Source organism: Panthera onca, chromosome A2, assembly GCF_046562875.1.
Source record: "Panthera onca isolate mPanOnc1 chromosome A2, mPanOnc1 haplotype 2, whole genome shotgun sequence".
NCBI lineage: Eukaryota > Metazoa > Chordata > Mammalia > Carnivora > Felidae > Panthera > Panthera onca.
Window position 1 is genome coordinate 18,320,171 of NC_138340.1, and position 14,266 is coordinate 18,334,436.

Genomic DNA, 14,266 nt, shown 5'->3' on the forward strand with positions numbered 1-14,266 from the left:
TACAAAATACATATTAATTGACTACTAAGGTTATCGGTAAGGCTTCTGGGTCCACAGTAAACAATTAAGTTTTGGGGGAGTCAAAAATTATAAGAAGATTTTCAACTGTGCAAGGGATCAACATCCCTAACCCCATGTTGTTCATGAGTCAACTGTACTATGAGGCAAAAGAGCCTTTTCACATGTGAATTGAGAAAGGCAGGTCTGTTCAGTACATACACTCTAGCCTCATCCATTCTTTCAGTGCATTCTAGTTACACCAGCTTTTTTGCCATTTTTTAAATAAGCAGGCTTCGGGCTTTCGGATTTGGAATGCTCTTTCCTCAGATAATCACGTGGCTCATCTGCCAACTCTCCTTGGTCTTAACTCAAATGTCAAGAGCACATTGGGGCTTACCCTGGTTACCTCCATCCGCTTTTTTTTCACTCCTCTGCATTATCACTATGTAACAAGATTTTTCTTATCTTACGTACCATCTATCTCCTTCCAGCTATAATGTATGCTCCTGTATACAGGGAGCTTTCTGTCGGCTCACTACTGTACCCAAGCATCTAGAGTAAAGGGCTTTACAAATAAAAAGACATTAAGATGTTTGGGATAGGGAAGAAAAGGTTAAGAACTATTGCTCTGTACATACAAGTTCAAAGCAAAATATTCTCAAACAACACTTTTCTTTCATTAGAAAAGCAGTTCATGTTTAATGAAAAATTCAAGCTCTCAGGGCATGTGGGTGGCTTAGTCAGTTAAGCATCTGATTCTTGATTTCGGCCCAGGTAATGATCTCACAGTTTGCAGGTTCGAGTGCTACATTGGGCTACGTGCGGACAGTACAGGGCGGCTTGGGATTCTCTCTCTCTCTCTGCCCCTCAGCTGCACACATGAGCACATTCTCTCTCTCAAAAATAAACTAAAAAATAAAAACAAAAAATAAAAAATTCAAGTTATCCTCCTTAGCAACCCACTCCCCAGCCCAGTTACTGTTTTGAACTTTACTACTATTATTCAAGGACCATGACATTCTACATGTTAAAAATCAGTGATACTAAACCGGTTTTGACACTCAACAATCTGTTACACATCCTACCCTGTCAATAGGCAAAGATCTACCTCATTCTTCTGACTGCACAGGACACACTACAATTGTACCATTATTCACCATTTCCCTTATTTAGTGATTTGCTTCTAGTGTTACTACTATCATAAGCAGTGCAGCAGTGAATATCCTTGTATACACATGTATCTGTGAACACAAATGCAAAGCCAATGGTATGCACACTTAAAAAAAAATTTTATAAGTATTGCCAAAATCACTTTCAAGAAAATTACACTAATTTATCCTCTCATACCCTTGCCACCCTGGGTGAAATCTTTATGAATGTTACCCTACCTAATAAATGAAATATGGCATTTCACATTTATTATTTATTTAAAATGTTTACTACTTTATTTTGAGAGAGAGAGACCATAAGCAGGGAAGGAGCAGAGAATCCCAAGCAGGCTCTGCACTGTCAGCGCAGAGCCCAAGGCAGGGCTCCATCTCATGAACCACGAGGTCATGACCTACATCGAAATCAAGAGTTGGACACTCAACTGACTGAGCCACCCAGGCGCCCCTGGTATTTCACTTTTAAAATTTGTACTTCCTGGAGCACCTGGGTGGCTCAGTCGGTTGAGTGGCTGACTTTAGCTCAGGTCATGATCTCTTGGTTCAGGAGTTTAGGCCCCACATCGAGCTCTGTGCTGACAGTTCAGAGTCCAAAGCCTGCTTTAGATTCTGTGTCTCCCTCTCTCTGCCCCTCCCTGGCTCACACTCTTTCTCTCTCAAAAAAATAAACGTTAAAGAAACATCTTCTGATATGCTTATTAGTACTACTTGTATTCTTCTTCTATGAATTGTCTTATATCCTTTGTTCATTTTTTTTACTAATTATTTTTTTCTACTTTCTAAGAGTTCTTTGTGTGTTACAAACACTAGAAAGAAGCACAGTCTCAAGTTAAAACAGCTTGGGTGCAAATACTAGCTACTGAAATAGGACTTAACCTCCTTATGCCTCATATGCTATTTTTAGTTTCAAAAATTATGCTTTTAAACTAAGTACAGACCTATAAGATATCAAAAAACCAACGTGTGTATAATAATTTTGTAACTGCAAGGTATATTTGATTCTGGTATCACTCAGAAAAAAATGTTTTTACAAAATTTTATATAAAGTTGTATTGTCAGTCATATATATATTTTTTTAATTTTAATGTTTATTTTTGAGACAGAGAGACAGAGCATGAACAGGGGAGGGGCAGAGAGAGAGAGGGGGAGACACAGAATCTGAAACAGGCTCCAGGCTTTAAGCGGTCAGCACAGAGCCCGACGCGGGGCTCGAACTCACGGACCATGAGATCATGACCTGAACCGAAGTCGGATGCTTAACCAACCGAGCCACCCAGGCGCCCCATTCATATTTTTATTAATATTATCTGGCTTATGATTTTGGCAGCTTTAGAATAACAATGTCAATTTTCATGTAAGTAACATTAGGTAATACAATTTAATTTTATTTAATCTACAAAGCCAACTTTTAGAAAAACTAAACCCCATTTGGCTTAAACCAGTTATTAATGAAAATATATTATTTTTAAACAATTTTTTTTCACGTTTATTTATTTTGGAGAAGTGGGGGAGGGACAGAGAGAGGGAGACACAGAATCTGAAGCAGGCTCCAGGCTCTGAGCTGTCAGCATGGAGCCCTATGCGGGGCCTGAACTCAAACCGTGAGATCATGACCTGAGCCTAAGTCGGTTGCTTAACCGACTGAGCCACCCAGATGCCACTGCCTTAAGAGTTTTTAATTTAAAACTTATGAAAAGGAAAGAAAGATCAGTCTCAAGAAAGGTAAGCTAGGATTAACTACCCTTTGGTCCAAGAATGCTTGGCTCAAAGGTCATTTTTAATTTTAAAGAGGGGAAAAAAACTACTCTTGCACATACATACCATATACCACAATCCTTATCTCAGCAACTTAGATGGTAGAAATGGACTACTTGAAAAAGGCAAAAAATGTTCAAAGAGGAAACTTTTTTAAAAAGAAATACACGCTAATAACTTGAATTAAATCTGATAACCTAGGGGCACCTGAGTGGCTCAGTTGGTTGGGTGTCCAACTTTGGCTTAGTCATGATCTCACACACAGTTCGTGAGTTCGAGCCCCACATTGGGCTCTGTGCTGACAGCTTGCAGCCTGTTTCAGATTCTATGTCTCCCTCTCTCTCTGCCCCTAACCCACGCACACTCTGTCTCTCTCTCAAAGATAAATAAACATTAAAAAAAATTTTAAAAATGGGAGGGGGGATGGGCTAAATGGATAAGGGACATTAAGGAATCTACTCCTGAAATCATTGTTTCACTATATGCTAACTATTTTGGATGTAAATTTTAAAAAATAAAAAATAAAACTAAAATAATAATAATAATTAAAAAATCTGATAACCTATGTGGGGAAGAGAACCACACCAAGACAGCCTAATAAGTTGGCCAAAATGTAAATCCACAAAAAAATATATCAAAAGAACATTGATAGTTATTATTAAAATTATTATGCCTCTAACTTGCTGATCAAGCTAATATTCTGTGAGATATATAAATACAGCAATTTTTTTTTGAGGAGAGTGAGTGAGGGGCGGGGGGGGGCGGGCAGAGACAGATACAGAGAGGAGGGGTGAGCTCACTCCATGGGGGACTCAAACTCACCAATAAGCTCACGACTTGAGCCAAAATCAGGTGCTTAATGACTCAGCCACCCAGGTGCCCACAAATAGTTATATTTATGCAGGGGTTCCCTGAGACCTGAAAATTATTTCAAGTACTCCTTCAGGGTAAAAAAGATTGGGTAAAGCTATCTCGGAGTTTACTTTTTTCCTTAGGAAGGCTTTCCACAATCTAGAATTCCAAAAACTTTCTATACTGTCTTTTAATGGTTTTATTGTTTTGTTTTTATCTGACTCTTTCACCTACCTGGTATTAGGAGAGGTATCTGACTTTATTTCCAAGAAGAGTAGTAGACTGCCTTACTCCACTAATGAAATATATCCTTTCCCCACCTATTAGAAGAGCCACCTTCATCCTATACCTGGTATCTATCACAGCTGACCCTGGAAGAACATGGCAGGGGCTAGGGGCACGAACTCCTTTGCAATCAGAAATCAACATATAAAACTTTTGACTCCTGTGAAACTATTAAAAACCTGTTGATTAGAAACCTTACTGATAACTAAAACTGTCAACATATATTTTATATGTTATTTCTATTATATATTCTTATAATAAAGTATACAGGGGCGCCTGGGTGGCTCAGTCGGTTGGGCAGCCGACTTTGGCTCAGGTCATGATCTCGCGGTCCCTGAGTTCGAGCCCCGCGTCGGGCTCTGTGCTGACAGCTCAGAGCCTGGAGCCTGTTTCAGATTCTGTGTCTCCCTCTCTCTGACCCTCCCCCGTTCATGCTCTGTCTCTCTGTCTCAAAAATAAATAAACGTTAAAAAAAAAAAATTAAAAAAATAAAAATAATAAAGTATACAAAAAGATGTCATTAAGAATATCGTAAGATAAATTTTCAGTACTGTACTGTATTTCTCAAAAAAAATTTGTATAGAAGCAGACCTGTGTAGTTCAAACCTATGTTGTTCAAGGGTCAACTATACTCATGATATATGCAGACATACATATGTAAATGTGTGTTCTACACCCTTGGCCAAGTCCCAACTGGTGGGAGACTTGAGGTTGCCCCAGGGGAGAATTTTGCTTTGTATCCTTAACTTCTTGGCTTAGAGCACCCTGAGAACTATTTCACCTTCCCTAAAAGTTCTCTTTTACATTAATTCTTCTGTTGCCTGATTCTGTTTGCTTTCTCTCTTAGCAATTTCTCAGATTTAGTGATTTTTTTTTTTTTTGAGAGAGAGCCAGCGCTTGTGCGAGCGGGGGAGACAGGCAGAGGAGGAGAGAGAGAATCTTAAACAGACTCTATGCTGACACAGGGCTTGATCCCACAACCCTGGGATTATGAGCTGAAATCAAGAGTCGGACGCTGGGGGGTGGGAGGGAGAGGAAAGTGAGTGATGGGCATTGAGGAGGGCACCTGTTGGGATGAGCACTGGGTGTTGTATGGAAACCAATTTGACAATAAATTTCATATTAAAAAAAAAAAAGAGCTGGATGTTCAACCAACTGAGCCACCCAGGTACCCCGGATTTAGTGGTTTTTTGATGGCACTTGTTTTTTCCAGCACTACTTTTTTGAAAGTATTTTTTAAGTTACTTAGAATGAAGAAAATATGTGTTCTTATGAGTCCAACATATTGAACCTATCTCATGGATTTATTATTATTTACACTTCTTTTATTTACAGGGGTTTTGGAGAACGACAATGAAGTTAACAGGTGACTTCAATCAGCCATCTTGAAAACAAAGTCTCAAACACTTTAAACTCAAATCCCAAACCATTTGTATCCCCCTCCTTTTTTTATTTAAATGTTTACTTATTTTGAGAGTGAGAGAGAGAGAGAGAAAGAGTGAGTGCGAGCAGGGGAGGGGCAGAGAAAGTGAAGGCAAGGGAGAATCCCAAGCAGGCTCCATGATGTCAGTGCAGAGCCTGATTTGGGGCTCGATCCCACAAACTGTGAGATTGTGACTTGAGCTGAAATCGAGTTAGACACTAAACCAACTGAGCCATCCAGGTACCCCCTTCCTTTTTTTTTTTTTTTTAAAAGTAAGTTCTACATCCATGTAGGGCTTGAACTCATGATCCCAAGATCAAGAGTCACATGCTCCGCATGCTCTACCAACCGAACCAGCCAGATGCCCCATCCCAAACCATTTAATCTTATGAAAAAAGAAGTCCAAGCTGTAAATAACAGCAGAATAATTTCTTAAACCAAAAAGCCAGCCTTCTCTTATCTACCTTTCCTGTACCCTGCCCTCCTTCCTTACAAAGAATGGAATAAACAATGACTGCATTCCTGTGTGCCAGATGTTTTCTGGTCTATTATCTCATTCAGTCTCACTAAACAGTATTATCCCTATTTAACAGATGAAAAACCTAGGGCTGGAAAAATTTACATGTCAAGCCAGATCTAAACCCAAGAATACAACTCCAGACCCATGTTCTTCCAATATACCTGTCTGCATCCCTAAGGACTAAAGGTGCCTTCTATCTCACCAGACACACCTCTCCACCCTCTTGCCCCTCAGTCACATTCTACTCCCTTTCCAATTCTCTTAGTGGAAAAAGCATTGAGGGCAAAATGAAATAGAACCACAAGAGACAATAGCAAGAAAGGAGCATTTGTAAATGGAGCATACTGTTAGTTTCATATGAGGAACCCCTAAAGAGGCACTTTTAAATTCTTGGCAAATTTATTAGTTCCTCCTCTTTCTGTAAGCTCATTATCAATTAGCATTATTTCCTGAGAATTATAAACAGTAAATGAAGACCTGGAAATCTATAAGTGACCTGAGTCATGGAACCATACAACTAAAGGAAGATCACTAACATAGATCACATCCATTTTAAAATAAGTTCCAAATGTCATGCTTGTAAGTAATGAGAAAAGATAAGCCCCTCCTATGTTCTTGATCTACCCAGGGTGACACAGACAAAAGGGAAGCTTCAGTTACACACAGCTATGTCACATCCGAGCCCAGTCCCAGAAGACCTCTAATTTCTGTAGTTTAATTCTCCAAAGCAAATGGCAAGTATTTGTGATGGTTTCAGTTTATGGTAGCTGCAAATATTTTTAGTCTGTACTATATATGAAAGCCATTGTGTTAAATAAAATGTTTCAAAAAAACACAGAATATTCCCTTAGTGAAAATAACCTCAGATATCTGTATATAGATGTGATGTTCCTACTAACCAAAACCCTGATGGCAAATAAAATCTACTAAATAGGATGCACCTCAACATCTCCCTTTTACCTGAACCTGCTGTGGCTGTTGAACCTGAATCTGCTGTTCTTGTTGAGTTTGTGGCTGAACACTGGTGGTGACTGGACAGGCAAGTTCAAGTAAAGACCCAGCCACTTCGGTGCTGTCTGTATAAATGCAGTTCCCACCCTGTTGGTACACCATGGTAGTGGTAGCTGTCTGCTGGAACTCCTGAAGGGCTTCTGGCCCCTTAGAGGCTAGTGAGTCCAGAAATTCCTTCATCCTGTGCTGCGGGACAGACCGCGCCTTTACTCGGATGTACTCTTCAAAGGAAATGGTGTTCTCCAGAGAATTATTCATATTGCAGAGTCCTTAGGGTTCCTAGAAATAAAAATAAATGGTCAGAAGTCAAAATTATGCTATTGTTTTCATATTTTGAAATGCACACAGCAGTCAATCACTTTTGCATCAGAGTGGAATATTCAGGGCAGCTGTATACAGGAATCCAAAATACAGTAATTTATTATACCACCTTATTATTTTTTTAAGTTACCCATGTTTAAAAATTGCTTCTATAAACATTTCTTAAACTATCACACTGAAAACAAAAAACAAAGGCATGCGTCACAGTACTGGATGAAACAGGCTGAAAACACACTCTCCACCCAGCACTAGGCCAATGCCATCTTCTCTGCAGAGCCAAGCACTGGACAATAAAAGTCACATGCAAAACTATTGTGATCATCACAGAGAGGACGACCAAGGAAGCCAGGAGCAGGGATTCCTACTGACATGTTCAATTTCCACCGCCAACTATGTCCTATAGTAAAAACATGTATGTCACTTAGCTGTAGCAAGACCTGAGAAAAAGGGGATAAATACTTCATCTCCCACCAGAAACACCAAAAATCCCAGTTTGCCATATATTGCTCACATAGTTTTGCAGCATAGCTTACTTGTCAGAAGCATGGATTTTGGAGCTAGCTTGCCTGGGTTCAAATCTCAGCTCAATCTCTCTTTAGCTTTGAAACACTAGACAAGTTAGTTAACCTTGGTTTTGTGTATAAAATGGGGATAAATAAAATAGTATTTACCTTACAGAGTTGACATGAAGATTAAATATAAAACTCTGAGAAAAGTACCTGACACAGACAGTACTATATAAGTGCTAACTAATATTAAAATTAGTGGGTAAAGTTGAATAGTGCTTTAAATAATAACTAGGTCACTCCTAAAACTCAGAAATCAATTCTGCAAATTTTTCATCAGGGTATTTACCCTAAGAATTAATCTGCAGGGGTGGATAGTAATTCTCAACTACCTGGGGGACAACCATGCAATCTATCTACGGACTATTGGTGGCCTGCCACTGCTGATTTCATATCATTCCCTCCCCTCTGGATCAGAACCACCTCCAGAACAAAAGCAGCAGCAGGATATGAGGGTCACACAAACCAAGTGAACATTTTTGCCAGAAAGGACTCTTATCAATCGCAAATGGAAAAGTTATTTGTTTCCCTGAACCATTAAAGAAAGGCTAGAAGACTAGAAAGGCATCAACACTAGAAATATCAGTCTCTCTTTCACTGCCCAGATGTTCTGCCTTATGTTACAGATATAAGGCATATGGGTAATCATCTTATCTCTTCCACCTGGCTCTAAACTCCTGGCACACAAGACTGTGTCCTGATCCTCTCAGATGGCTGACACATGGTAGGTGCTTCATATGTATATGTAAGTGTATATGTATATGTTACATTTGCAATTCAATGTAGAACAAGAAGGATTATGGCTCTTTGTTCCTGTAACATCTGTAACTTACAATTATAAATGTTAAGCTGTTCCTGTAACATCTGTAAGTTACAATTGTAAATGTTAAGCTTTCTTCCGGTAAATGGTCAGTATACACCCTGGGAAAAGGGCCTATATATCCAAGACAAGCGTTGAGACCAGAGAAAACATATGATCCTTACTGCTATTAAGTTACTAACACTGGCAACATTTCTGTGGGACACTCTAAGTATAGTATACAAGTTATATTTGGGTGCTTTCCCTACATAGTTGACACAACAGTAAATCTTTTATAACTATGCATATAATACATTGCAAATATATTTCTCCATAAATAAAGAACAGCACATATACCTTATCCTGCCTAAAATCAAACCTTAACCCACTACTCTGAGGAGAGCCTCTACATCTCAGGACACCCCAAACGCAAGAGTGCAAAGAAAAGCAAGCACAGGCCAGGTGACTGCAAAGTTAAAATCTTTGTTGAAGACCTCTAATCTCCTGAAATACAACTCGTTTGTCCCTTTCCCACTTCTCTTCTTGACCACTTGCCTTGCTCTGTTCTCCCTTCTTGCTCTCTGCTGCAGGGGAGTTGAAAATTAGGAGGTCTGCTGTAAGACTTCAAAATTAAGCTCTCAACAATGACCATGATACAAGTGAATAAGAACATCACCAAGGCCAAACACCCCATCCTTCTGTTACCTATTCAGAGCAGGCCATTCCAGTGTAGGTGACCCACAATCACTCACCACACTGGCACAGAATGTGTCAAATCTCCCTTCTGATAAGAGCATCATGACTAGAATTTCCTTCTGAAGAAGGCATCTCTCATAATATAGACCCAATAACATCACAAAATTCACATGTGACTCTAAATACCTCATCATATCTACCCTTCTGCTCAGAAAGGGACAAAGAAGAGCTATATGAATAGCAATTAACTGATTCTGTACCATGCTGGTACATATTTCAATTTTCTACCTCCATTACAGAAGAATGGCAGAGGCCAACTGAAATTTACACTTCCCCAAATTTATTTTCAACAATTACATTCCCATAAAATACTGACACCGAATTCTGAAGACTGTCTGCACTGGAATCATCGCTACTGTGTGAAAGCAATTTTTTTTTAAAATATGGGTAACCATGGGGCAAAACATTTTTTTGTCTCAAATCTGGGAGAAAAGAAATACACACAATTAAGAACCAAAAAAATTGCAAAATAAGTTAATAGAATCAGAAAACCTTCACACAAATATTGCTTGGTAAAGGCAGTCCCTAGAAACTTCCTAGTGACTTATTTTCCTTCACTCTTTCAAGTTTCACTAATGAGGATGCTTAAGCTTTATCTGAAGTCTAATATTAAATATAAAGGGAGACTACACTAACTTCTTTTCCTAGAAACAAATTTTCTTCAGTTTCCAGGGTAGAATTACAACTAGTTTTTTTATTTTTGTTTCTTTGGCCGGGGGGGGGGGGGGGGGGGGGGCAGGCAGTAAAAGGAACACATCCATTTTCTAAGGAAAAAATATTCATCAAACAGTATAGAAAAAAAAAAAAAAAACAACCAAAAACAAAACACCTAAGTATGCTTTGTTGATCTACCAATTTGAAACACTGACCTGTCCTTCAGGAAAGGTAAGTTTAGGGCTTTTAAATCACCCTCCTGTCACCAACCCCTGCCAATCTCATTGTTATTTTTGCCAATGTTCACTTTCATACCTTTAAACCTTTATTTATATGTAGACTTACTAATTTTAGAGTATCTCTAGACCTCCCACTAAGATTAAGAAATTAAAGTGCCATGTCCTCTATTTTTTAATTAAAGAAATTTTTTTTTATTTGAGAGAGCAAGCACGAGCAGGGGAGAGGGGCAAGGGAGACAGACTCCAAAGCAGGCTCCATGCTCAGCCAGACCCGGGGCTTGATTCCATAACCGTGGGATCATAACCTGAGCCAAAATCAAGAGTCAAATGCTGAACAGACTGAGCCACCCAGGCGCCCCCATACCACATCCTCTATTTTCGACAAACATTTAGCAAAGTTGAATATAGCTTGTAATTAATCAACCTTTTAGAACACAGCATTTCATACCAAATTAAACTCAGGACATATTTGTTTAAAAAATCCAGGTTCCAAAGATGATAAAACCATTCTCCTCCAAACAAATCCCGTATTTCCAGAATACCACCTTAAAAAAAAGTCAATATAAGAAAATCTAATCCAGCTATAAATTTATTCCAGTAACGACAAGTAAGATAGATGAATAGTCATCTCCCAGAAATGGAATAAAAGCTTGGAAATGTATCTTCTATAAAGCCTCAAAGTTCATTCTTTAAGCTTTCATTAAACACACACACACACACACACACACACACACACAGAACACCAATAGCCTGAAGTAGGTAAAATTCTATAAAACTTAGAAACTGTTGATAAAAGCTTATTAACAGGTATTCATTCTATTCTTCTGTATCCTTGTGAAAATATTTCAAATAATTTATGATAAAAAACACCTTCTGTATTTTAAGCAGTTTAAACTACAAAGTATAACACACTCTACAGCGTTCCAAGCTTAGAGCCTAAGTCAGTGGAGCTTCAAGCAGAAGCAGCCATTGCTTCCCAATTCCCATTGCTTTTTTCTTTCACTAAGCCCCTAGAAGGTTCTTCACCAACTCTGTACAAATCCACATAATCACTTGAGAACCACTGAGATCAGAGGTAGCTAAAAAATATTAACCAATAACGGATTCAATGGAGAACTTAAAAAAATTTTTTTTAAGATTTTATTTTTAGTAATCTCTACACCCAATGTGGGGCTTGAACTCAACAACCCAGAGATCAAGAGTTGCACGATTTACTGACTTGAGCCATCCAGGAACACCCTGGAGAACTTAAAAATTTAATAGAAAAGGTCAATTTGGAAGAACATTCCTATCTGCCCATTCATACAGACTACAACACACATGGCTTCATTTCTTGTCCTTTTAACCTGCTCACTTGGCACTATCCACCAGACTGACACACCCCAATAATGAAAATACACTAAGTCAGCATTTGACCAGACACAAAAGTGATGCTTACAAGGCGCGGTGGAGGGAAAGCTTCAGAAATATATTTAAATATTTTAGGTTAATCAGTGAGTTTAAGAAAAAAAAGAGAGAGAGAGAGAAATTAAACACATTTTCAATAGTGGTGATGGTTTCTTCTTTTTTTATGCTCCAAAAAAGTCCTCCCTACCATTAAAATCAGGTCATTATTCACCTACAATTTTTTAATTTCCAGTGTAATTTTTTAATAAAATGCTTTGATCCATTTAAAATTTATTTTGTATAGGTAAAAGTCTAACTATATTTTTTCCAAAAACAACTTGTCCCTCCTGTATCATTTATTGAATTATTGAAATTCCTTTGCCCACTGACTTGATATGCCACTGTTATTATATGCCAAATTTCATATAAAGTCTCCTAAGGATTTAGTGTGATTCTACAGATCTTTCTTTAACATGGTAGCTTAAAAAAAAAAAAAAAAAAAAAAAAAAAGGATGTTAATACCTGGAAGATTCCTTGCCCCCTGAACATAATGTTTGCTTTTTAAATTTAACAACACAGAAGCACATTATGTGTGAAAAAGGAACCAACACAATTTTATTTACATATACCAGTATTATTTATCCATATGAGAGAAAAAAAAAAACAAAAAAACTGCATCTAAATGCTAACAGTAGTTAGTTATGCCTTGGTGGTAGAATCAGAGGACTTAAATTTCTTCCTGTTGAATACTCTCCTGTATTTTCTACAATTTATATTAAACCAAAAGAAAATTAAAAAGTAATATTTTTACACAGTGATTTACCACAATAACAGTAACACACACAACAATTCTGGCTGATCATAGCGTGCTTTTCCCCTCAAAATCTGAAACTCTTAAAAAACAAAATCATTAAGCACCATAAGTTTGCATAATAATGAAAATTGTTAACTTCTTCAAGATGCTGCTCACAAGAAACACAAGGGTGAGCCTTGGTAATACAGAAATGGATAAACTTAATGAAACTCCTTTCAAAGAAGCAAGATTCTTAATTAGCTCCAAGTCAAAGGCTTGGTGGGAGCAGTAAATAAACAGAATAATTAAAATACTTCAGAAAAACATGAAGCTGGAGGGAGAGTTGAGTACTCCCAATTTCTGGGCATTAGAAAAGGGAAGAGAGGAAAACACTTGGGACCTCATTGGTGTAGGAGAGTCTGTAAACAAGCATTTGCTTCTGAATACTTTTAAGAATAGCCGCTTTGCAAAACAATATGCAAATCCCATGCCAACAGGCCTAGGAAATTTTCACTTGTATGCACCCATTAATCACTAGTAGTTCCCCTACACCACTTTCTAGTAGGAGCTTAGTACAGTGCCTGACACAGATTTAGGCCCTCAATGTATCAAAGTGATCATTACTTTTATTATTTTATCACTAGAACACAAGAAGATATGATGAACAAAGGTTATTCCAAAGCAACAATCTATTACATTTTCATAGGTCTCTTTGCGAATTTTTTTCAATTTATGTTCTAAGGGAAGGCCTAAGTACTCACCAGAATCATCCTTTCTTGGGTCTCCTCAAATTTCTGATACCTCTTCCCAGCTCCCCATGCAGCTCCACAAAGTGGGTCTTGAATATGAGATGGACTAAGAGAAGAAACTCTGAGCTGCCTCAGAGCCCTGCCTCTTCCTGTTTACCCAGTCAGGTTCTCGGGCCCCGCTTATGGTTCGTTCACATCTACTCTAGCAATAGCTCCTCATAGCTTTTTAAATCTGGTTTGAAGAACACATTCACATTAAAAAAGAAATCAATTTCTATTTTAAGGAATTACAGTCACATTTGTTCTAATTAACATAAAGAGTCATTTCAAAGAAGCAAATTGGGAGATACACCTCTATTCTTAAAGATACTAACCCAATACAGAGTTTGTGATAAGCTATTATCTCATTGGGCCATTCACCTGTTCCATACTTTTACCAGAGGAGACCCTGATTTAGGGGCATTTTTGCCATGGTTCTATTTTTGGACAACACATTTTCAACCAGAAACATAAATTTACATTCCCACCAAAGATCAATGGGCTGTAAACTGGCACAACCATTTGCATTAACTAATAAAGCTGACAATATCCTTTCCACATAACTCAGCAATCTACCCCTAGGTATATGATACACACATATACAAAGGTACTTACACAAGAATGTTCATTGTTTATAACAGTTGCAAACTGGAAGGAATCTAGATGTCTATCAATAGTAGAATCGATAGATAAATAAATTATGGTATAGTCACACAGCTGAATACTATAAAGAAACAGGAATAAATGAACTACAGCTGCACACAACATGGATGAATTTCACAATGCTAAAAGAAGGAAACCATAAAATACAGCATGATTCCACTTACAAAAATTCAAAAGCAAATAAAACTACACTGAGGGATACGAAGGTGGTAAATAAAAAGAAAAATAAAGAATGTGATTATCACAGAAGTCAGAATTGTAATTATCTCTAGTGGTTGAGAAGCTATGA

At 37.9% G+C, this 14,266-nt stretch overlaps 2 protein-coding genes across 8 annotated transcripts in view; one reads left to right on the top strand and one right to left on the bottom strand.

Annotated features, from left to right (window-relative positions):
- Window positions 1–14,266, top strand: part of NDUFAF3 (NADH:ubiquinone oxidoreductase complex assembly factor 3) — a 339,096-nt gene that overhangs the window by 42,414 nt on the left and 282,416 nt on the right. The window lies entirely within an intron of this gene.
- QRICH1 (glutamine rich 1) overlaps window positions 1–14,266 on the bottom strand; it is a 52,056-nt gene that overhangs the window by 34,809 nt on the left and 2,981 nt on the right. For 4 of the 7 annotated variants that reach the window (XM_060633637.3, XM_060633634.3, XM_078443087.2 and 1 more), the window contains one exon: window positions 6,962–7,291. In XM_060633637.3, the coding sequence (XP_060489620.1) occupies window positions 6,962–7,270 (309 nt within the window). In that variant the 5' untranslated portion in view covers window positions 7,271–7,291. Of the gene's footprint in view, window positions 1–6,961; window positions 7,292–13,287; window positions 13,508–14,266 lie in introns of all 7 variants that reach the window. The other 3 variants (XM_078443085.2, XM_078443086.2, XM_078443088.2) reach the window with 1 other exon arrangement.